Source organism: Drosophila ficusphila, unplaced genomic scaffold (assembly GCF_018152265.1).
Source record: "Drosophila ficusphila isolate 14025-0441.05 unplaced genomic scaffold, ASM1815226v1 contig_106, whole genome shotgun sequence".
Taxonomy (NCBI): domain Eukaryota; kingdom Metazoa; phylum Arthropoda; class Insecta; order Diptera; family Drosophilidae; genus Drosophila; species Drosophila ficusphila.
In genome coordinates this window covers 10,805,913-10,828,834 of record NW_025063993.1, presented here as the reverse complement: position 1 = coordinate 10,828,834, position 22,922 = coordinate 10,805,913, and the positions used below count along the sequence as shown (strand labels likewise).

At 41.7% G+C, this 22,922-nt stretch overlaps 2 protein-coding genes across 6 annotated transcripts in view; both read right to left on the bottom strand.

Moving 5' to 3' along the window:
- Nucleotides 1-467: 467 nt before the first annotated feature.
- Nucleotides 468-22,922, bottom strand: part of LOC108093061 (IQ motif and SEC7 domain-containing protein 1) — a 41,053-nt gene continuing 18,598 nt past the window's right edge. For 2 of the 5 annotated variants that reach the window (XM_017192967.1, XM_017192970.2), the window contains exons 2-6: nucleotides 6,332-6,910; nucleotides 4,341-4,813; nucleotides 2,225-3,522; nucleotides 1,326-2,163; nucleotides 468-1,174 (exon numbers count right to left, since the gene is read on the bottom strand). In XM_017192967.1, the coding sequence (XP_017048456.1) occupies nucleotides 720-1,174; nucleotides 1,326-2,163; nucleotides 2,225-3,522; nucleotides 4,341-4,813; nucleotides 6,332-6,910 (3,643 nt within the window). In that variant the 3' untranslated portion in view covers nucleotides 468-719. Of the gene's footprint in view, nucleotides 1,175-1,325; nucleotides 2,164-2,224; nucleotides 3,523-4,340; nucleotides 4,814-6,331; nucleotides 6,911-7,397; nucleotides 7,751-10,893; nucleotides 11,600-16,209; nucleotides 16,478-22,922 lie in introns of those variants that run through there. The other 3 variants (XM_017192969.2, XM_017192968.2, XM_017192971.2) reach the window with 3 other exon arrangements.
- LOC108093066 lies at nucleotides 9,478-9,896 on the bottom strand. The gene has a single exon (XM_017192976.2). The coding sequence runs from the start codon at nucleotides 9,774-9,776 to the stop codon at nucleotides 9,531-9,533; it is 246 nt and encodes an 81-aa protein (XP_017048465.1). The 5' UTR covers nucleotides 9,777-9,896; the 3' UTR covers nucleotides 9,478-9,530.

The following is a 22,922-nucleotide window of genomic DNA, read 5'->3' as shown; positions in this document are numbered from 1 at the left end:
TTTTGTTTTCATATACTTCGTGTTTGTTATACTCGTATTTAATATTTTAGGTTTTGGGTAGTTTTGGCTCTATAAATATGAATAATTATAGCTAATTGCTTTTAAATTAATATTCAGGGTATATACACACACGCGGTATATACGAACTTCATGTTTTAGTTACACAAACACAATGTTGGGTAAAGAAAATATATAATATACATAGCGCGCACTTATCGGGGGAAAAGTTGTTAGTTATGCTAATTGAACTACAATCATAAATCGATTTTGCAATTCGTAGAGGGGGGTTAGATCAAAAAGGGGATGGGCCCAGAAGTTGGCCAGAAGTAAATTGGTGTTTTCGAAAGATTGTAATTATACAATTAATACATATGCATATTTAGCGAATAGTTATCGTAGATCGTGGGTGTATAATATTATGCGGTTGTATGTACAAATAGTTTTAGAAACTTATTTTAGTGTGTAGATAGTGTGAAACAGACAAATGTTTAATTTATTTACATTAATATTAGCAGAGAACGAAGGAACATTTAAGAATTCACTATATACTCGTAAGCCTGTGTGGTTTTTCCTTTTTTTTGTTTGTTTGTTTGTTAGGTGTTGAAGAAAATGGCGTTCGGTTCGTTTCGATTCGGATTATACAAGATACTTCACTCTATATGCTATATAGATTTAATAATTATCGCTTTGCTCAATAACTAAAATGTACAGTAGATGACTTAGACCTCCGTCGACCGTCCGTTCTCATCCGTTCGCGAAGCCTTCCGCTCGCGTCCCGGAATCCTCCCAGTTAGCGGTTGCGCCTGCGCCTGAGCTTGTGCCTGAGCTTGGGCTTGAGCTTGAGCTTGAGCCTGCGCCTGAGCCTGCATTTGTGCCTGCTGCTGGAGCATTTGCTGCTGCTGCAGCATGTAAGCGGCCTGCGACTGCTGCACAAAGTTGGCGTGGGTATATGCCTGCATTCCCGGTGCCGCATAGACATTGCTGGGCGTGGCAATCGCTGCCGTTGGCGGCATGTTGAATCGCATCTTGGCTGCCGCCGCTGCATTGGCTGCGGCCGCAATCGCAGCTGCATTCTCCCTCGAGGCGCTGGAGGTGGTGGTCGACTGGAACGAGATACTCATGCCGCTGTCCAAAGAGCCAACGCTGCCTCTGCGCTGCGGTTTCTCATTGCCAACTGGAAGGGGATAGAGGACTAGTCAGTAAAGTCTTTAACTAAGAACAAATGATGCAAGTTGTTAAATAACAAAGCAAAGAATTGAATTTAAATTCAAGATAAATTCAAAGATAAGGTTAAAGTAAGCTATAATATTATGTGTAAAACTCACATTGCTCGTGCATGTCGAGAAGACTGTTGCTGAGCGCACTGCGCTTCAGCTGCTGCGAGGAATCAGCGGAGTTGGGAGCCTGCTCACCGGACGCCTGAGATCCCGCTTGGTAGGGACACGGACAGACCTCCACATCGGCCACGCCACTGTCACGATTCTCCGCATTGCCGGGCGCTCGATTGCGCGCCGACTTCTGGCGCTCCAGTTCGGCCTCAATGCGCAGCGACTCCATCTCGTCCATCTCGCTGATGGACTCCTTGAGATCCTCGGCGAACTTGCAGCGATCGTGTTCGTTGCGGGCATTGAAGGTGATCAGGATCTTGCCGTCGACCTTCTGCGAGAGCTGGATGCAGAACGGATAGTTGGGCATGTCCAGCAGGGTGACCACGGTGCCGCACAGCGGGAAACTGTTGCGGAACGTGTACGTCACGGAGGTCTTCTTTTTGCTAAAGATTTTGGTGATGACCAGCAGATCGTTGAACAGGAACACCTCGCGCTGATGCACACCAGGTCGCTCCTTCTTGTTCACGTCGGGAATCTCGTACAGCCGGCAATAGCAAACGAGGCGGCGATGTGGCAGCGCCAGATTCGGTTTCTTGCCCACAATCGTGGCCTGGACCTTCATCACCTGGGTGACATGATCGCTGCCCGGCTTGAACTCATCGGACTTGACGCGATCGTAAATGCCCATGAGCATATCCTTATCGATGTCATGGCAATCGTCGATGCCGCGCAGATTCTTGATAAAGTCCTCGACGCGCATGCGCCGCTCCGGCTTCAAATTTGGTGTGTGCAGATCGGTATTCAACATGATGATGGCAAAGGCCAGGACAAAGATCTGCAACACAAACATTTAATAATTAGAGGGAATTCAAATTGAAGCAAATAGATAGACCTACCGTATCAGATGATCTCAGTCGCCCCACGATGTCCGCATTGCACTCGCAGTAGCGCTGTGAGAAGATCTCCATCAGACGCTCGATCTTTTGAGCCTCGCCGGGCATGCGGAAGTAGGCCTGGAACTTACGCAGAGCCACATCCACTTGGCGACCGGACAGGTCCAACTCCATGGCGAAGCAACTGAGCACGGCCATGTTGAACTGGTTCTGCAGATTGCCCAAATACTCGCCGATCATTTGGCGGGACAAACCTTTCCGGGTGATCAAGAAACGAGCCACACCCTGAGGTGTATTCTCGAGGAATCCCCGCCTGATCAAGTAGGTGATGCCCTTCTCCGGCTTCTTGTTGAACAGATTGAGGCCAACGCGATACTGTCGCTTGCGTATCGTCTCCGACATCTTGTAGTTCTGGGCAACTCCGGCAGCGGCAGCTGCGGCCTGCAGTTGCTGCTGTTCGTGCTGCTGCTGCTCGTGTTGCTCGTACTGAGCGGCGCTCGTGTGCGATGAGATGGCATGGTCATCGGCTGGCGGGTGTCCTCCTGCCGCCGTGGCTGCTGCAACGGCAGCCTGCATTTGGGCGGCATAAATGCCGGCTCCTCCGGCCACTCCGCCGCCAGAAACCGCTCCCGCTGAGTCCGCCGAGTGCGTGGAGAACTGTTGCGAGCTATTCAAAGCCGTTCCCCGTTTCCAGGTGTGCGGTGAGTTGCTGCGATCCGAGCCCAGATCGCTGTTCATGTTGCGTTCCGCTGAGGTGACGCTCGAATCCGATCCGGAACTCTGCACGGAGGTCAGGCTGCCATTTTCGGCGGTCTTGCAGAGACCATTGGTGCGCAGCAGCGAAGGAGGCGGCGGCGTTTGGCGTTGCAGCAGGAGGAGCTGCGTCTGCTGCTGCGCTGTTATGGAGCTGGTGCGCTTGGGCACCTCGGGTGGGACCTTCTTGTTGCTGCCACTGCCGCTGCCCCCGCTGCCGCTGCCCGTGCTGCCGCTGCAGCTGGGCGTGGGCGTGGTGCTGCCGCCCTTGGGCCGCATGTAGATCTGCGCCGCCGAGTAGTAGGGCGTGTGCGGGGAGTGGCCGCTGGTGTTCACCCACGAGGCGTTCAGCGAGGTGTCCGCCGAGCTGGCGTAGCTAATATCGTGCGGCGAACCGTGGTAACTAGTGTAGTAGGCAGCCGCCGTGGGCAGGGCCTGGGCATTGTAGTAATGCGGCTCGGCCGCATGGAGCAGGTTCACATGCGGATGGGAGGCCAACGCGGAGGAGGAGGTGACTGTCGAGCTGGAGATGGAGGCGGGAGAGGCTCCTGCAAGTAAAACACTAGTTAGTAAGATCTTAAAGAAGTTACTGCAAATTAGTTGCCACCTGGATTCAAAGTGTTTAAAAACAGTTTAGCACTTCAGATGCGATTGTTTTGTTTTCTTAATTGTGTTCAAGTGGAATTTAATCATGATTGCGGTGATAAGACCAAAAACATTCCCTTGTTTAGAGATCAAACAACTTTCTTATAAGCATTGCATATCTACATTTGTTTGGAAAAACAAAGCTAAGACGCAAATATCGTTGATGTCGAGTAATTCTGACCATTTAAAAAGATTGCAAAGATAAATTTGGTTTATAAATGCTTTAAATACCAGTAATCATAACAAACAACAATTGCATTTCGTTTTTCTTTTGAGTGCTTAAATTTAAATATTTAAAAATCATATGACAAAATCATGCAAATTTGTTTTGCTTGCATTAAAAACTCAAATTAACCTTGGAGACCTTAAGTTCATTAAACCGTTATTTGATTTAAAAAGTCACCAAAAGGGTCACTCCGAAAAGATAAAGTAAACCAATAACATAAAGTTGATTCGTAAAAGTACTTTTTTGATCTTTCAAAAACATTTAAATGTTTACTTTTTGGGTGATAAATGTAAACCTTTCATAAAGTTGGCTTTCATTGATATTAAAATGTGCTTCTGTTGAGCTGAGGTAATTCATAAGACAAAGGAATTTGAATAGTCGTACTCGACTTATCTTAGAAAACACCCTAATCTGGTGCAATTCTCGTCACTCTATTTGATTTGATATCCAGGTGGCAGACGACGTTTTCGTCGTCGGCTTATCTCCTCCACTCACCTGACTGACTACGCGGAATGGGACTGCAGTCCAGCTGACGTCGCTCCCGCATGGAAAGCGATCGCGTGGGCGGCGTTCTCGATAAACCAGGAGAAGCTGCTCCCGCCGGACCCGCCATGATGGTGACACGTGGCTGCTGCTGCTGTTGTTGCTGCTGTTGTTGCTGCTGTTGTTGCTGCTGCTGTTGCTGCTGCTGCTGCTCGACGAGCTGAGATTCGGTGGCACTGCCGTAGGCAGAGGAGGAGGAGGCACCCTCCTCGGCCAAGCCAAGACTACTGGCCGTCACCACCATGCGTCGGCTGAGACGCTTCTCGGCCTTGGCCATGGCCGTGATCGAGGCGAACTTCTTGACCATCATGTAGTGGCGGAAGGCGCGCTGAATGGTCACCGCTGCGTTGCGGGCTCGCACTCCGCCGTACTTGCGCTCCAGCAGCTCGATCTGCTTCTCCAGCAGATCTTGTGAGAGTTCGTAGCTGAAGATCGAAGAGATATATGCATTCGATAAGTATTATATTTTTGGTATCCGGTGTGAGAGTGCGCGCTGCTTGGTTGGCTGGAAATTTGCAAATAACTGGCTGAAATCTACGCCGGAGACCGAATGTTTTTCGTGCCCCGCCCGATAAGATAGCGCACGAGTATCTTTGAAATACAATTCTCTGGCGGCGTCACTGTCGCCCCTTCGGGCGGGCTATCGACCTGATTAACATTCGCTTCTCGAGCGGCGGCAATATTACCGCTTATTGTTGCGCACAAGCAATCGTTTATTTCGATCGATACTCCACCAGCAGACAGTCGAAATTAGTCAGCACGAACCAATCAAGTGACTATAAATGATAAACTATTCTGGGACTTTCCCCGCATTTGCCAAATGAAATTTTAAGAGACAGCTGCATAATTGCCCCCCTCTGATTTTTTGTTTGTTTCACATCAGATGATGTACTGCAGTAGGCAAATATTTGCCTGGACATCGCTATCTTGTGGCGGTTTCTAATCTAAGATACCACCTGTAGTATATCCCTCCCAACCACTGCCAAATGATGACTTTTCAAGTGGCAAACGAGCGGACAAAGTCCGCAATCATTTAGCTGACAAATAGTCAATCCCCAAGGCACACTTTTACTTTTGCAGATAACTAATTAGATAAGCGATGAGCTTCTGTTGCTACCCTTCAGCTTGATGGATTGTTTACACAACAAATGGCGAAATACTTGAGTAGGCAATTAATGTTCCTCAAATCTGTCTGGTTGAGAAAGCGATTCATTCTTAGTCTCATTCTAAGCAAATTTGAGCAGAGAAACCAAAACTAAGCATTGCCATTCGTTTTTTGTTTGTATACAGCACATTCTCCAGATAATGAATACTTAATCATGGGAATTCTTTGATAACTGATAAGCACTGCACTGTGAATAAGTTGAGGCCATGAATAACTTATTGCTGATTTTTGGACACTGATAAATGCATATCTTTGATTAAATAAACTGAACTAAAAAAGCTTATCAACTATGAAGCAACTTTCTAGAAAAAGAAAACTAAATTTAACCTATCATTGAGTAAAAATAGGAAAAATACTTTAAAAATAAAGAATGATTATCTTATTATATCCTCCGTTTTAAATTGAATGATTATTTTTGTACAGCTCTCTAATTCAATTTTATAAATTCTGAGATACCAATTCATTAATTTTGTTAGTTCCTATACAAACTGTTTAATTAAAAGTAAAAAACAACCATCTGTTCTTCATTAAACTTAATTGCGGTGATGCCTTCTGTAATCTCCCCCCAATATACATTACATTACACAATTCGATAGCGAAGTATAGGGAAGAACCTCCCATATTCTGACCCTGAAAAACAAATTTTGATAAGGAATACTTCCTGGAAATCTCCCTATTGCTCCCCCGAAAAATCAACATTTATGACTGCGCACAATTTCCAACCAACCCCCCTTGAAACCATTCCTTGTTGACATTTTCCCCTGGAAAATCGACTTACGCTGACTGAGCTCGCGTTCGCTTGAGGACATCGCCGCCATTCCGGATGGAGTTCTTCTTGTGCATGTTCTGCTGCTGCTGCTGCTGTTGCTGGTGCTGCATGATCACACTGGTGGCTCCGGATCCGAGGCCAGTGCCCACACCACTGCCGGCAATGACCACCGCACCACCGTGACCGTGATGGTGGGCATGGTGCCCGTGGCCGTGGAGCATGTGATGGTGGTGATACTGGCCACCCGTTGCCGTCACCTGCATGTAGTGACCTCCACCAGTTTGGTGCAAGTGCTGCTGCTGCTGCTGTTGTTGCTGCTGCTGCTGGAGGTGCTGTTGTTGCTGCTGCTGATGGCACGTGGGATACTGCTGGATTTGGTAGACCATCTGGGGATGCTGTTGCGCAGGATAGTTGATGGCGGCCGAGGAGCTGTGCGCCCCGGGGGCATAGTGGTTCTGCAGGTAGACATATCCACCGACGCTGCCGCTATCTGTGCAGGTGGAGGAGGCATTGGCGGACCCCGGCTGTTGCGCCCCAGCCAGCTCGTACTGGGTGGAGCCGCTCCGCTCGAGGCTCTTTTGGGGAAAGCTGCAAGTGGAAGAGGAAAGAAATAGGTTGTTTAATAAAGTGGTTTTATCAGTAGTTCTTAAGAGACATTTATAAAGGTGAAGCAGACACTTCCTTCACTTGCAATAATAGCAACAAGTTACTAATCGCTTTATCAACCTATCGAAGTCTTTAATCAAACATTTTAAGCACAAGTATTGATAGTAAAATAAAAACGGTTGGTATTTGTATTTTAAAAAAATATTAAAAATAGATACAAATTGTTTAAAGGTTTTTAAAGTGAAACTTAAAATAAATCTTTTTGGTAAATGGTAAACAACATTGATTTTGTTTATCAGCCAATTAATCACATTAAAAATAGGTAATCCAGGTCGTCGAAAATCATAATAAATAACGACACCTCTTAGGAATTCCCAAATTCGATAACAAAACCAAGCCTTGTTATTTATTTGTCCGAAGTAGAAGATAAGAGAACTTTCGTTTTCTGGGTCAGGCAATGGGTTCCTACCTTTCGCCAATTATAAAACCCGATATGCAAATGATCATGGTGAAGAAAATATCACAAAACACCCGAGATTTATGCACTAAGGCGGTGGTGGTGGTGGTTTGGTCTTTTTAGAAACACATTGGAACACAGTTGTATAGACCGAGAGAATCACAAGATCGCCGCTAGATCGTTAATTAATACGCGACTCGCGATCGCTTTACAATGATATTCAAATTAAGTGTCGGTGGGTTGGAAGAAGAGGAAGCAATAAAATCCGGCGGATGGGAACCATATAGATGGTTTATGTATATAGAGTGGGAGCAGGGTAACGTCCGATCCCGTCGATGTTCGCGTTTGAACTAAACCGAGCGCTCGAAAACCCATCGAAAAGGTGATCGACGATCCACAAGCGGATACTTTGGGAAGAACCAAACTGCGCAAGCGCGTCGGCGGCCACTCTCTCCTTCTCTTTCTCTCTCACACGCTCTGCTCATCTCGCTTCCTCCAGAAACGTGTTTCGCATGGCTCATTAAATTGGTGTGCGTGTGAGTGATCATTATACACCTACACACACACACACGCAAACCCAAAGGAAGAATCCCACACAAAATGCATCTGTTTTGTTTTGCCCTCGTCGGGTTACCCAAAAAAGAACAATTGTTCTACCCCGGGACAAAGAAAGCAGAAAAAAATATAGAAATCCTAAGCGTAAAAGGATCCATTATTGAAAGGAGATAGAAGATCGAGTAGAGAGAAAGAGATAGATCACTGCCATATGTTGTAAGGAAAGTGAAGGAAATGATTAGCCCACGATGACAAACTTATTGATCGAGGGACCCTCGATGCTATTGGATTGAAGCAACAATTGTGGGGATAGGATAGCAGATTTTTTTGGCATTGATTTATAAAGGATGCAGGACTTTTAGGGGATGAAGTGCAGAAAATTCCAGAGGTGAAAACTTTACGAGATAAAATCTTTTAACAAGGAATCAAAGGTGGAAGGTTAATACCTTTTTTTAGAGATTCGGTTAAGAAATTGATTGGGACTTATATTTATTATTTCACCCTAAAATGCTTACATGATTTACACAGATTTGTTATGCCTCAAAAAGAGATTTATAGAACCTTTGCTAACCCATTATACACTTCCTTTTTCCATTACGCTCCCGTTAATCTCTCCACCTTAACACTTAATTGATTTTCCCTTAGCTAAAAGACGAGATAGATTACCCTGAAAATCATAATTCGATCTGCTAGAAAAACCAGATAATTCATTATCTACGTATGCAATACGAATGACTACCAGAAATCGCCTCGCAGCGGGACCATTCCAGAAATCTACATTAAAAACTCGAGGGCAGCTGCATATTTGCACCTAGCTGGATCGTCGGACAAAAACAGGATCAGCAGGATTGCCGAAGGATAACGAAAACAGAAAATTGAAAGGGGCATCCTTGTTGCCCATGTCTCCTTTCCACTCTTTTTCGCCAGTTTTCCAGCTGCACCTGGCGTGGATTTGTATGGGTTTCCTACACACTCTTTTCAATTTCTGAAAGGACAACAGCGGCAGGTAGTTTTGCCTGCCGAACTGGCTTGTTATTGTAGCCACTTCTCCCTCGGCGTCGCATCCCTCTGATTTTTTAAGAGTCCTGCTTTCAAGAAGGAAAAACATCTGCCACACGTCGCCCTAATTGTTTGCCGTTGCACGTTGCACATGTTTCAGCTAAAATTTAAAAGCCTGTCCGTCGACAGTCTGTTTGACCAACCAACCAACCAGCCAGAGAGCAAGTTGTATCTGTGTATCTGAGTGTCTCGTATTTTGTATCTTGCATCTCGGCTGACACTTAGTTGTCGATGCTCGCGAGCCAAATGTGCAGCGGACTTCCTCCTGCTTTCGTATGCAACAAGTGTCCAATTCGGTTGACGTGACCCAACCGCTGATGGCCTACTCGCCGTAATTATTATTGATTTTACATTAGATTTCTCGGGTCTTTTTATGTGCATTTTGAAAGGGGGCTTAACGCTTATGGAGTGTGCCACAAGCGGGCCAGACATTTGGGGTCGGGGAACTGGGAACTGGTAAAAACTACAAACAGACCGCTGCCTCGCATTCAGTGTATTTCCATGAATATCAACTACAATATTAAAAGCTTATTAGGCACTTGAATCCCGGATTCGTCGCCGGGCTTCCCATCCCCTTACGGGATCCTCCCGCGATCGATTGGCTTCCAGTTGATAACGGTTCCTCTCCGCTGGGGAATCCTTGCTCTGCATCAAAATGGCCAGAGGAACACCCAGAACAACCAGGACAACGCAAGCGTAGATAATCAGAAAATATGTAAGGTCGAAAGACTTCAACTCCGGCATCTTTCGAAGGTGGTGTTTTATAATCGGCTCCATAGCGGTTTTCTTTTTGTTGTATAGATTTTCCGATCAAGTCAAGAGGCAGCCAAAATTTGTTTTTATAATTTTGACAAGAATAGCAGAAATTTGACAGATAAGTGTCGGAAGAAAAGATCTTTTTATATACAAAATAAAATCATTCAAATCTTACTGTTCTTTTTTTTTTTAATTTTCTTATTTGCAACTTTTAGGTTTCCACGTTAAACTTATTTTTTACTTGTGGACTGTATGTATTTGACATTGTCATATTTATTTGACATTTAAAGCCTATTGGTATGCAACAATGTATTCGTGTAAAACGATCATGTATCCACATAGATCCAAATGGATTCCACAATGTTAAACAGCAAAGTTTCAAACCCTACTTTACCTAAAAAATAACACAACTTGTTTTATAATACAAAAGTAATGTTTTAAATTTCAAGGTTTAGAATGTAAAAGGTATCCAATCTAGCGAACCACCCTTTGCTTAAACCAGTAGCCCTTTGATCTTACGAGGCAAAGTAATAAAATTCCAAGACCCAAACATCCCAGCCATAAATATTTACAGTACTCTCTGATACGCTCGGTATAAATAAATAAGTAAGTGGGTGTATCTCGACCGATACTTTCCGGCCAAGAATAGTCAGCCCATAAAACGGCTGCGAGCCCAAGAACAATGTCGGGGTTCCATAAAGATAACGGATAATAACGAATGGTTTGCGATAAGCACTTCACTCAAAACAATCATACTAGATTGCAAAAAGTTTGATTTAATTAGTTTAAATTATAAACCTTAATTTCCGTGACCTAATAATTATTACCAAATGTATTTATTGAAGAAAAAACAATAGTAACCTGATTTATTAAGACAAACCATATTGTATTCCATGGGGATATTCAAATGGAAATGGCCATAAAACTATTTACATATCTTTTGACATTGTGCTACTTAAGTTATTGTTTGTATGGCTTAATTTTTTTAAAAGGCCTGTAGTAAATAGCCTAGATTGCAAACAAGTTTTTGTTTATACATTTCCAGGGATTTTTTTCTCTGAGTGCCAGTGGCACAGCTGGATTGAAATCGGTTTGCTTTTTGAGTATTTCTCGGGATCCGAGTGTGGCGCTTGCTTACCTGACAGCCGTCACATGGTGCGAGGTGTGCGTCTGGGTCTCCTTGTGCCGCGTGGACAGACTGACCACGGTGACGTGCCGCGTTGCGGTGCGCACCACCCGTCGCACCCGACTCCGCCCATCGCCCACCACCACCACGATGGGCGGTGGCCTCTTTTCGCTGTCGCTGCAATATTGCAGGAAGGATTCACCACCGCCTCCATTCAGATCCGAGTGGCTGGAGTGGATGTGGTGTCCTTGCGAGCGGGTCGACGAGGAGGAGGAGTGGGAGAGGGAGGACAAAGGAGCCGGAACGGGCAGCTGTTGGCGGCGGGACTTGTGGTTGTCACACCTGGACATTGTGGTTTGCGGTGCTCTTCATGCGATTCGGGGAACGAAGAGGGGCGGCTGTCACTTTCGCCTTCACAGTCATGCAATTGTATTTTATTGTATTTTTTGATGGAACTTCCCCTTTTGTGTGTTAGAAATTCTTCGCTTTGTTTGGGTTACTACTTTCGTTTATTCATTTGCAAATTGATCTGTTTTCTTTATGTCGTGTCGATGTTTGTTGATTGGGTTTATTAATTTATTTACGAGCAGCTTCGCATCATTCTTTGCCATTTTATCTTTGGTTTAGTTTTGGAATTCCATGTGTCGCGTCGCGCGGCTACATACTTTTTGATTAGTTCATTTGTTTCTTTGTCACAATTCAGAGTCAGCGTTAGAGCCTGCGATAAAGAATTTCGTTCGGTTCGATAATAATTGCAATTTGTTCACCGTGACATTTCCGTTAGCCAAAGCCACTTTTTGTTGTTCACGTATTGCGTATACGCCCCGTAAAACGAGCGTGCGTTTCGGAACGCCAACGATTGAGAATGCCCTTCAAAGCGCGGTTGTCATAAACACAATTCATGGAATAGACTTTATGACTGGCAATTGCCGGGGTTAGAAAGCCAGTAAGTCAGTGAAAATGGGAAAGAGAGAGCAGCTGAGAACACGCAGATCATTCAGAACTATAGGTTTTCGGGATGAATTACAGACTGTTCTATACCCCAGATATCTTTGATAGTTGTTTGAGAATCTAGGCACCACAATACGCAATAAAACTCAATATTTTAAGCACGCCATCTACCTTATTCAACTGCACTGATTCACCTTTTCATATGAATCACTTGTCAAATAAGGATAGTTATGGAATTAATTAAGTTGACATATATGGACCGCTGTGGATTTTAGTTAGATGTTGAAACAGTTTAATTGGGAGCCATTTAAAATTCCAACTGAGTCATAAAACAATCTAAATGTTTAATTTCGTAAATGTGTATCATTAGATGGTTTAGTTTTGTTCAGAACATCAATCATTGAAACGAGGGATATAAACAAGACTTTTGAACATGTTAATATGATATTACCGTTCGCCTTAGAAGTCATTAACATCACAACTAAATAGGTAAATGTTTTAGAATGTTTTAAGTGGTGAATAAATATAGTATTTGTGACTTTTTTAGACTTCTTGCCAGCCCATCATACCCGCCTCTACTCAATGAACCCACTGGGTGCAGAATGACACTTGCAAAAACAGAATTGTTTTTGTTTATTAAGGCCTCAATGAGAGAGACACAACTCGCAGTTTGCAGTTTGCAATCGCATTCAATCAGCTTTGCGGCTGTTCCGCTTTTTGGGTCAGCGTCGATTGCTGATCGTTGATCGGCGTCGATCGCAAGTAAAAGTCGCAAATTGTCAACTGCAGACTAGAAAAAACAAAAAGCGAAACAGTAAGCCGGAGAGAGTGGAAGCGGGACTGGCGAATAAACAATATTCAAATTGAATATGTCAGACACGCAGACATCGGGCATAACAACATCGATTTGGCACCAAAGCAGACAGGTGTATACAATATATACCCCGATATATGCATAGTATTCCGAAATGATCCAGACACACGAGGGGCCTCGAAAACGTGCCTTGGGAAAGTGCGATCTGGCAGTGGGCCTAGACTTTTTTTCTTCTTGTTTCTGTTGTTTTTAGGAGCGATCGTGGGTGATCTGATTAGCTGATTAGCAATCTACTGACCTGATCCACTTTGCACACAAAGGCAAAGGCCGCGTGATCATAAATCATATGAAAATTTATGTGCGAAGTGCGTGAGAATTCGCAATGAAAACAATGAATAGAAAGGGAAATATACACACTCATACCTTGTACACACACACACTAAAAATGTGTGATTGTCCCAAGATCAAGATCTCTATATGGTTATAAATATGTATATATGGAAATCTCTGCCGCAACCCCCACACTTTCTTTCTTTTTGGATTTTTTGTTTTCATATATATTTCGACGTAAAGTTCAAGAACCTTTTTCGAGAGCCTCAAGAGCTTGAAAACGATCCCGAGACATCTCTGTTACAATTGTGACAACACTTGCCACTGCCCCTGGTGATTGTTTCGTCATACTATACTCGTGTACGTACATACGCTATATACCATCCATAAGAACCGAATGAATCGAGTAAAAAGCTGTTCAAACACACGAATTTCGCTGCGACCGGGCGATAATCTCACGACTGGGGCCCAGCCTTGGAACAAGTCATGGAATTATTGGCCAAAACAAGTCGCCTACTGCCAATATATAAACGCTTCAGGGGAGTTCTCAATCACAATCGCTTAGAATGCTGCCGGGGCCCACTCACAAAATACAACAAAAAGCAAAAAAAAAAAACACCAGAAAATACAAGTCACAAGCGCACAAAAAGAACAACTGAATGCTAAAAGCTGAATATTTGTGTTATTTAGCAACTATTAGTGTTTGTGGCTTTTCTAGTTGTTTCTGCTGCCTGTGACTAGAACAGTTCCAACTTGTTTTCCTTCTTTATTCTTATGTTTCGTTCGCTTCTGAGAAACTTTTGTTTGTAATTGCAATTTTGTTGAACAAGTTTTTCGTTGTTTTAAAGTTTATAAGAAAACGCTGTGGCTTTTCTGGTTCACTTTAAATTACAGTGGTTGTAAGTTAATTACAAGATTAAGGTTACTTTTGTTCAAAGAACTAATTTTAAAGTTTTAAGGTGTTGTCTACTTGAAGGAAATTCATTCAACAAAAACCTTCACAATAATGCTAATAGTCTAAATAAGCTTTATTCAAATAAAAAATAAAGAATTTCAAATCGAACATTCAACCAGTTTATCGCCTTCATATTTTTGTCTCAAAGATCAATAAAACTTAATAAAGAATACCAAATGTCTTCTGATGTATGTATTGTGTTTTGGCGATTTCAGCTATTAATTTTAATTGTATTCCAAAGTTGAGTTTTGAGAACGATCACTGTACAGTATATACATATGTAGTATATCGGCAGAGCTTTGGGACTATGCTGGCTAAATCTAAAGCTGCATCCGCTCTAGAGCACGACAACAGCATCGGCTAAGGTTCCATAGCTGCAGCTTTTGTGGCTGCTGCAGATTGAGCTGCCTTTGTTTTACAGGTGTTCCACTGCACGAGCAGCAAAATCAGTGGCGAGTGCAGGTAGGAGAAAAAAGCAGCGACGGCAGCCGCAATCAGTTGCAAAGCTGTTTTCTTGCTTGTGTTGTATAATTATTTAATTTATAATTATTTGTTGTACGCTCTCCCGCTCTCACACAAATACTTGGAAACGAGAACGGAGTTAAATGCACAGAAAAAAAACTATAAAACCACTGATTTTATTAAATTATCGAATAATAGTTATGTAAATATTTCAATACCAGAAGTATGTGTTCTACTTGTTTTTACCACGTTCCAATAAATGTTATAAAATTTTAAAAGCAAATGTCACAAAGCAAGAGCCTTTGTCATAACTATAACACACATGAACAAAACTTGATGCATTTTTTAGTTCTATAAGATAGAAACTCCAATATGTGGATTAATTTGAAAGATTTTTTTTCAGTGTTTTAGGGAAGGGCTAGGGGAAGTGGGCAGGATGGGGGAGCGGAAGAAGAGGAAGAGGGACAGCCCGTGCTCAATGCTTTTTATTCACTTTCGTGTCATTAGTAACGGCGCACGTAACAAAAAGCACGAACACACAGTCACTCCTTCTCTCCCGTTCCAGTCGCTTCCTCTCTCTTTCTCTCCGGCTTCTCTTCGAGCGGAAGAGGAAGTGGAAACTCAATATGCAACAAACATCGAATGCGGCGACGCAGCGTAATTGGGTGGCAAGCGATTATACAAGCCTGGCCAAAAGGCAAAACAAAAAGCCAACAACTAAATGCAGCCAAAGAGCAAGAGTCATAAAACAGACTCGAAACCAAAAGCAAAGTGATTCAATAATCCAAAAGCAGCGAAAACGCACTGGGAAATGCATCACTTTTTCCGAGAAAAGAGAGTGGGCAAAGAAAAGAGAGCTCAAAGATTGATTCCATATTTTTTGGATCAACGGCTTTTTGCTTTTCAAGCTTTGTTTACCTCACTGAATCAGCTGATTAATGAAAAATAGTAAAAATGCAAACGATTATTAAATAAGAAAACCCAATAGGCATCTTATAAATTTTTAGTCTCTCAAAAATCAGGACAAACTCTCATTGCCTGTTAAGAAAAGTAGAATAAGCCACAATCAGAAGTTCTTAATGCTTTTTAAAAATCTTTATGGACCATTTAAATCACTTTAAGTGTTTACGAGTGTTGCATTTTAAGTGCCAACAAAAGGTGATTCAAAAGGTAAACCCCTTTACACCTGGCATTATGCTAAATCAGTGATTCAGCGATTTTGGCGGTCAACTCGGGCAGACTTTTCCCGGGAATGCCTCGAATTTTCGACTTTGAAAAACTGCGCCCCAAGCACTTGCTACGAATTCAATTACAAAATAGTAGAAATTTCCAGTTGGATCCACACTCGAAAATACAAAAAACACACGCGATTCATGTGTAGTTTTTTTCTGTTTATTTTTTGTTGTGTTTTTTGTGTGTTTGCCGAAACGTAACGGGGCAGTGGCCGTGGATCCCGCTTTTTCCACCGATCCCGCTCTCTAGCCCTCTCTCTTTCGCACCCGCTACTGTGTTTTTTTTTATTTCTGCTGGTGGCACTATTGTTTTTGTGATACACTCGACGCTTGGAGAAAGGCGATTTTCTCTTTAATTATATTTTTATTTTTTTACATCAAAAAATTGTGGCTTGTTTCCGTTTTGTCTTATTGTGCTTTATTTGATTTATTTTGTGGCTTGGCGGTGACACAACGATGTCAAATTAATAAACAAATAGCAATACAAAAACCCAACAGCCAAAAGTATAAGCGTGTAAGAAATTTGGCAATTTACGGGTTTTTGTTTTTAACCCTTTCTGGTTTTCTTTTCATTTAGCACTCACACATACACTTTAATTTGCATTGAATTCATAAACAATTTCGAAACATGTATATTTTTTCGGTTATTATTTTTGTTGGCCAAAAAGCGTTAATTAAACAATATATTTGGAATATATTGGTTCGTTGAAACACACACGATCGGCGACTGCGCCGCGGGCAGTGCTGCAAACTGCGACTGCGAAAGGTGTAACCTGCGAGGAAAACAACAAATAGCGCGAGCAGAGCGACGTGTGTGCTGCCTCCACGAAGCTTGAAAATAAACTGAGCAAGTTGAATTCCGTTGGAGAGTGGAAGAGAGTGGTCGTGTATTGGTGAGAGAGCTTGTGGCTGCTGCTGTATTTGTTATTGCCTATTGGCCAAGTTTGTGGGCCACTTAAAATGCTGGCTAATATTGTTGTTATTTTTACAGGCAGAGTACTAAGCTGTTATTTTCCACTTGATCTGTTTCAAAGATCGATACCTAAAAATAACACTGAGAAACTTGATCCTTTAACCAAAAGTACAATATGATAGCTAATGTTTTTTGCTACCAAAAGAATTGAGCAGTTATTTTGGTCTCAATTCCTTACAGATAAAGAGTCCCAAATTTTTTAGCAAGCTGGTCAATTATTTTATAAAATTTTTATGGTATTATTGCATTAACAAAATCTTAAAGATCCCAAACATTGTTTAAAAATATAATAAATTTAAATCCAATTATTTAATAATTAGCCATTCTTAATTTATTTTGAAATGGCCTAAGCTGTATAATTAAGTTATTACATAAAAAATTAAAAACTGAAATTGGAAAACGCCTGAAACAATTTACATTTACTACTTATCTTTATGTGTTTTGTAGCTCCACACACACCTGCAGCTAGCTCTCTCACAAATTTTATAAGCGTTGACGTGTGCTGTCACAGTGGGTCTAATTGTTATTATATAACCCACCGTATAACCCACCATATAACCTACCGTTAAAGTGCAGCAGCTGCTAGAAAGTCAACCGCTCAATTATCTTCACTATTTGCATTTTAAGCGAGCTAAAACTAACTCAATTTAGATTTCAAAGCTTGTAAAGTTTTCAAACTGGGAGTTTGAGCGGTGTGTGTTTTTCCCACTTGACTCCATTGTCAAAAATTGGGTAATTGCAAAACAGATCCGAAAATACGCATACACATAAATCGACAAACAGTCGTAAAGAGGTGTAAATTTGTATGCAAACGACCGAATCGCACACATACAAATCACCTTCCAAGCCAAACTCGAAAATTGGAATAAATACAGGGAGCGTAAAGCTTGGCTCTCGAAGAGCGCCAAAAACAGCTGCTGCAGCTTGCAGATGAGCGAAAGAAAGAGAGAGGGAGAGCATGTGGGAGACCCTGCAATAAAAGCGTGTGCTGTGCCAAAAGCAAAACATAAATAAAAGAGAGTCTCCATATTCAATAAACGAAGACCTAGTATCCTATAAGCATGATCAATCCCCAGCTTAACGTTAAATAATCGTTTAAAAATCTATTTGTATATATGCTTTTAAATACTTTCCAAAAAAAAACTTTTAAAATTATAATTTGTATTCTAAAAGTTATGGGAATATTTTCTTTAAACAAAACCTTTTTAGTAGACATTCATTACGAACATAGTTTGCAGCAACACGGAAGTACTTAATAGACAGGCATACCGTTTTTTATATTTTTCAGATGCATATCTACCTAATTGATTCCACCCCAGAACGTGGCACGATCGGAACGAGCAAAAAGTGATAATACCCCCTGTCGAGGGTATATCGATTGTGGCTGCGCTCGTAGTCGAACAATAAGCTGGGCTTACGTTACGCTCAGGTGACTCACGAACCGAGCGAACCGCACTAAACCGAAGGGCGAGCGGGGGCGCTTTACTGCCGATGTTTTTCTGTTATTGTTATTGTAGTTGTTATTGTTGTTGGTTTTTATTTTTATTGCTTTTATCGTTGTTGTTGCTGCTGCTGCTGACGTCTATACACACATATACGTAGTATGTGCCATATGGAGAGTCATGTGCGCGAGTGTGCGGCATTACGGCCTGGTAGTTAACTTGGTAGTTGGTCTCTGCTAGTTGGTAGTTAGTCGCTTGCGGCGGCCCGCTAACAAAATGGGCAGCGTAATGCCTCACTGGCTTCCACTCCGCTCCGCTCCGCTCAGCGGCTGAGCCAAGCGTTAAGCCCGATGACTGGATGACTGGATGACTATATGGCCGTTCGAGTATCTCAGTGTGTGTTTCAGACAACAAACCATTTATATCCGGACCTGCGGCCTGTTTTGACTTTTCATTGAAACCTGCTGCTGCACAGAGAAGAAATATTATTCGTTTTTAATGACCGATTTTAAGGTCTTTTGTTTCAGAAACAACTAAATATCAAAAGCGATCCAGTGAGACAGTTGAATAAGGAAGTGGTTAAACCTATTAAGTGTATTGAATCGAAAGGAACCTGATTTATGAACAGTTTAACCAATTTTATGTTTCCATAAAAACTTGAAACTTGACTAAAGAAAGTATTCACATTTTGCATTATACAGAGTTGGTTTTTAAGTATCTTGTTTTTTAGACAGTTAACACCTTAACCTATTAGGTGTAAAGATGGAAGAGTGTTAAATTGCACAACATTCGAAAAAGGAGTGTTAGCATTTCGAAACCCAATTTTGATGTGATAATATCAAAACATAAATGACCTCGTTTTTATCTCACTGTACTGCGGACACTGTCATAGCTGCGGCATCGTTAAAACTCAAGTCGTAAACATATGCACACATAAAACCAAAAGTTTAGCCACAGTTGTTCCCTGTACAGCCCCTCTGCTTGGCCCAAAAGCTGGCTGATATTAACGCATTAGGTACAAGGTACACAAACCCATTTGCCATACTTGTCTGGGCCGAGTCTCAGAGCCTCAGCTGTTATGAAACAATAAACAGCCGTCAACGATGATGACAGCCCCCAAGAAACAACAAAAGCCCAGTGCGGCGAGGGTTGGCAAAGGTATTTTAATTAAGCCCCAGCCATCATCGGCAGGGGTTGCAATTGCGCCGCGAATTCAAGGTACAAGGAATCTTTAATTAGACCGTAATTTATTTCCTTTGTGAAGTCATCTTCTAAGGCGAAGCTTTGGGATACAATGGGGCATTAAGAACTAACAGGTGACGTTAAGGGATTCTAATACAATTGAAGTTGTACTGCAAAAGCACATAAAAAAAGTCATTACAATTTTTACTATTAAACGTATCATATCGTTTTAATATCAACATTTAATTTATATATCCCAGATAAGCAGAATGCAATTAGATAAGTCAAATAATAGTAGTGACGTCATAAGAATAGGTTAAAAAATGTTCTATTTATTAATTTTATAAAAGTTGTAGACTATACATTCTTTATAGGTTTCCTTGTATCCAGACTTGAAGATGTGATCCTATATAATCCTATAAATAATATAATTCCAAATGTCCCCACATTTCGCTATTAACTCTTGAATCTCCCCACTGCACCTTTGAATCTCGCGCATGAAACGCATTTTATATTTCATTAGTAAACATCGCGAAAGCTCCGTCGTGTGTAGTTACTAACTATGCGATTACCTCGTTTACCCCGATCCCCCACTAAAACCCCCAATTTCCCACCCGTTGCTCGTTCGCTCGCCTGACCTTAGGCATTTTGAACCCAATTTGTAAACAGACGAAGGGCAGGCAGATGGGAAAGAGGAACCTAAACAAAATTCACAACAAGCCAACAGACCTTCGCTCGGTCCGCCCCAAAACAGAAAAGCCAGCCAGCAAAACGATTGCGAGAGCTTAGGGCCCCGCCGATCCCCGATTCCATCCCCCGTGACTATAAACTATATATAGTATAGTATAGCCAACCGATTCCTACCTTCAACTTGCCGCTGGCGGGGCCATTGAGTTGCTCATTCGGTCATGGCTTCACAAGGCTTACCTACTGAAAAACTACTACTGCCTACTGCTGAATCGCCGGCTTTTGGGCTCATTAGAAAGTGAACGCTGAGAGACAAAACGCGAGACAATGGACTTGAGTCTCGGGAGCGCGGCTAATGAAGCCTGACAGGGCCGATATCGGGCAAGGGATCGGATCACGATCGCATCACGATCGAGATACCCTAGCCCCTGTCATTAGTAGGTCTTTCTGATGCAATTTCTCTATACACTTGCTGGGGGTACTTACTGTACAGCTAAGACCCATTACGCCAAGTTTCACTTTCACAGGTATTTGCTGTAATTGAATTCGAAGAAACTTTGCGATTCGAATCCATATTTTTCAGTTACAAATGGCATTACCTTAAACTTTTAGCTCTGTAACCAATCAATCGTATTATTTTTCAAGTCATATTAAAGAAACTTTCTTTTCCTGTGAACTAAAGGAATACAAATGTGTTGTCAGGTTTTCCTGTTCACATAATATCAAATTTTGTGTTATTATAAATTAAGTACAAATCAAGAGCAATCATAACCCAGTTACCCGTTAAGATTAAGTAATGCAATTATTAGTTCCTCATTTTAAGAGATTTTTAACTTAAACTTGAAATTACAAATCACATCTGCCAAAGATAAGATCAGTTTGCAAGAGTTTACCGATCTTCGCTGCCCGATATTACCAACGCATTTTTTGTGTGCTTCATTCAATTAAATCAAAAGTAAAGCGCACGAAGATGAGCCAGTGACGGATGATGAGATACAAATGAAAATGTCGAAAGAAAACATGAAAGAGCCAAAGCTGAGGGGTAGAAGGGGGTGATACGAAAAAGATACAACAAAATTATGTTAGTGGGAAATTTTTGTGGTTTCATGAAGTACAAGTACAGAGAGTACAGCAGAGTACTCAGAGTACTCACACTCACTGGGTTCGGAATCGGAATCGCAGCAAACTTCACTTTCACTTGCACTTCGCCTTGCCCACCGCTCTTGTTGTGGTGCCGGCCATGAATGGAAAAAAAATACAAAAAAAAACCCCCAACCACCACCACCCCCTTTTCGCCCCTCATTTCGCTGGGCAGTGGTTAAGTTTTTCGTATTATTATTTCTGTGGAGCTGCTTCCATACCGCCATACAGCCATACCGCCAGTGGCGCCTTCATCAATCAACGAGCGGCGGCTCCGAATCGCTCGCTGCTCAAGTGGCACATTGGGAAAGTTCGCCCACAAGGGTTCTGCGCTGCTCGTTAGGCTCTAAATCACGTATCACACGCCCACAGAAACCAGCCACCCTCACATCAGCAGAGAGAGAATCAAGAAGATAATACATTTGATTTAATTCTATACAATAAAGTATTACAAATGAAAATGAAAAAAGGGTCATTTTAAACATAATAAAAGGTTTGTTTGATTAATTTATAATATTTAATAAACAAGTGTGTACTTAATTTCAACATTAACAAGATTAAATCAGAGTCTGTTAACACTCACTATATTATTTATCATTTAAATGCAGTACTTCATTTAAACATGCGTGTTTTACGATCAAGATTACTTTCACAGAAAACATATATTTATTTCATTACAGCGATGCTTATTTTCCACTGTGTAGGTATCTGTTTATGATTACCTCTCTCGTGGCGTTTTCCATTGATTTTCGTTTTGGATTTTTCATTGGAAAACTCATGTTAACAAGCGATTAGCAGCTTATTATAATTACTTTTCGTCTGCTCATCTGCCAATTGAATTTTTGTATTTTTCCTTTTTCATTTCGGACTTTTTCCATACCGCCCTTCTGTCGGCTCATCTTGAAGTAGTTTTGGCGCTGAAATCGCTTGGGGAAAGACAAATCTCGAGAGCTTTACATAATCCGTCTGACACAAATGGTCATCATTATGCGAATCTCATTTTGCTCATTTACTATTTTTGGTTGGTTAGTGAATGTTTGGGTGCCTTTCTTCTAACTTTGCTTCAATCTGTTTGATTTTATTGTTCACTACCTTTTTTGAACACGAGCTAATGAACTTGAAAGAGTCTTGAAATATTGAAAAGATTTGTGTTGAGTAATTCAGGTAGAAGACGAAATTTAAAATTGCTGAGGATGGTTGATTGTAATTATATAATCTCTTTTTTGATGAGTCTATTAAAATGTCAGTAAAAGAACTGGCTTGCCAAATTGTTTTTGAATAATCAATTAACTGCATGAAATTATTTTCTTTAATGTTCTATAAAGCATGGAAATCTTCTTGAATACATATATTTCCACGTGCCAATTTGTGAAACTCCTCAATAATTACATAAGTGATCAGTTGATATGTTGTTTTCTTATAACTCAATCCCTCAGCCGGAGATCTCATTTCTCACATGTATACCAAGTAATTATGTACACATTGAATATTTGATTCATGGGTCAATGGCTTCTATGGCTGCTGATCGCTCGACTTCACCAGGTAGCTATATAGCCCATATACTGCCGATTTAAAGCCTTAGCAGGGCGAGCCCAGCAAAAAGTCTGATGAATTCTATAGAAATTGCAGTGGCAGGCTGCATTTCGTCAGCTTCAATTCAATGCAAATTACAGAGCCAACTGAAAACAACAATGCGTCTGCGTCCGAGTCTGAAATTGCTGTTGAATTGGGCAACAACAGCAAACCACAAAACGAAACAAAAGAAGCAACAAAAGGAAATCTAAGCAAAACAAAAAACACATTTCAGTTGGTTCTGGCTTAGCTTACACAGAGAAAAATTACAGTATAAAAGATCAATACTACATTGAATTGA

Excerpts from the sequence above, each read along its gene's own strand:
- LOC108093066 (XM_017192976.2), bottom strand. The coding sequence starts at position 9,776 with ATGGAGCCGATTATAAAACACCACCTTCGAAAGATGCCGGAGTTGAAG.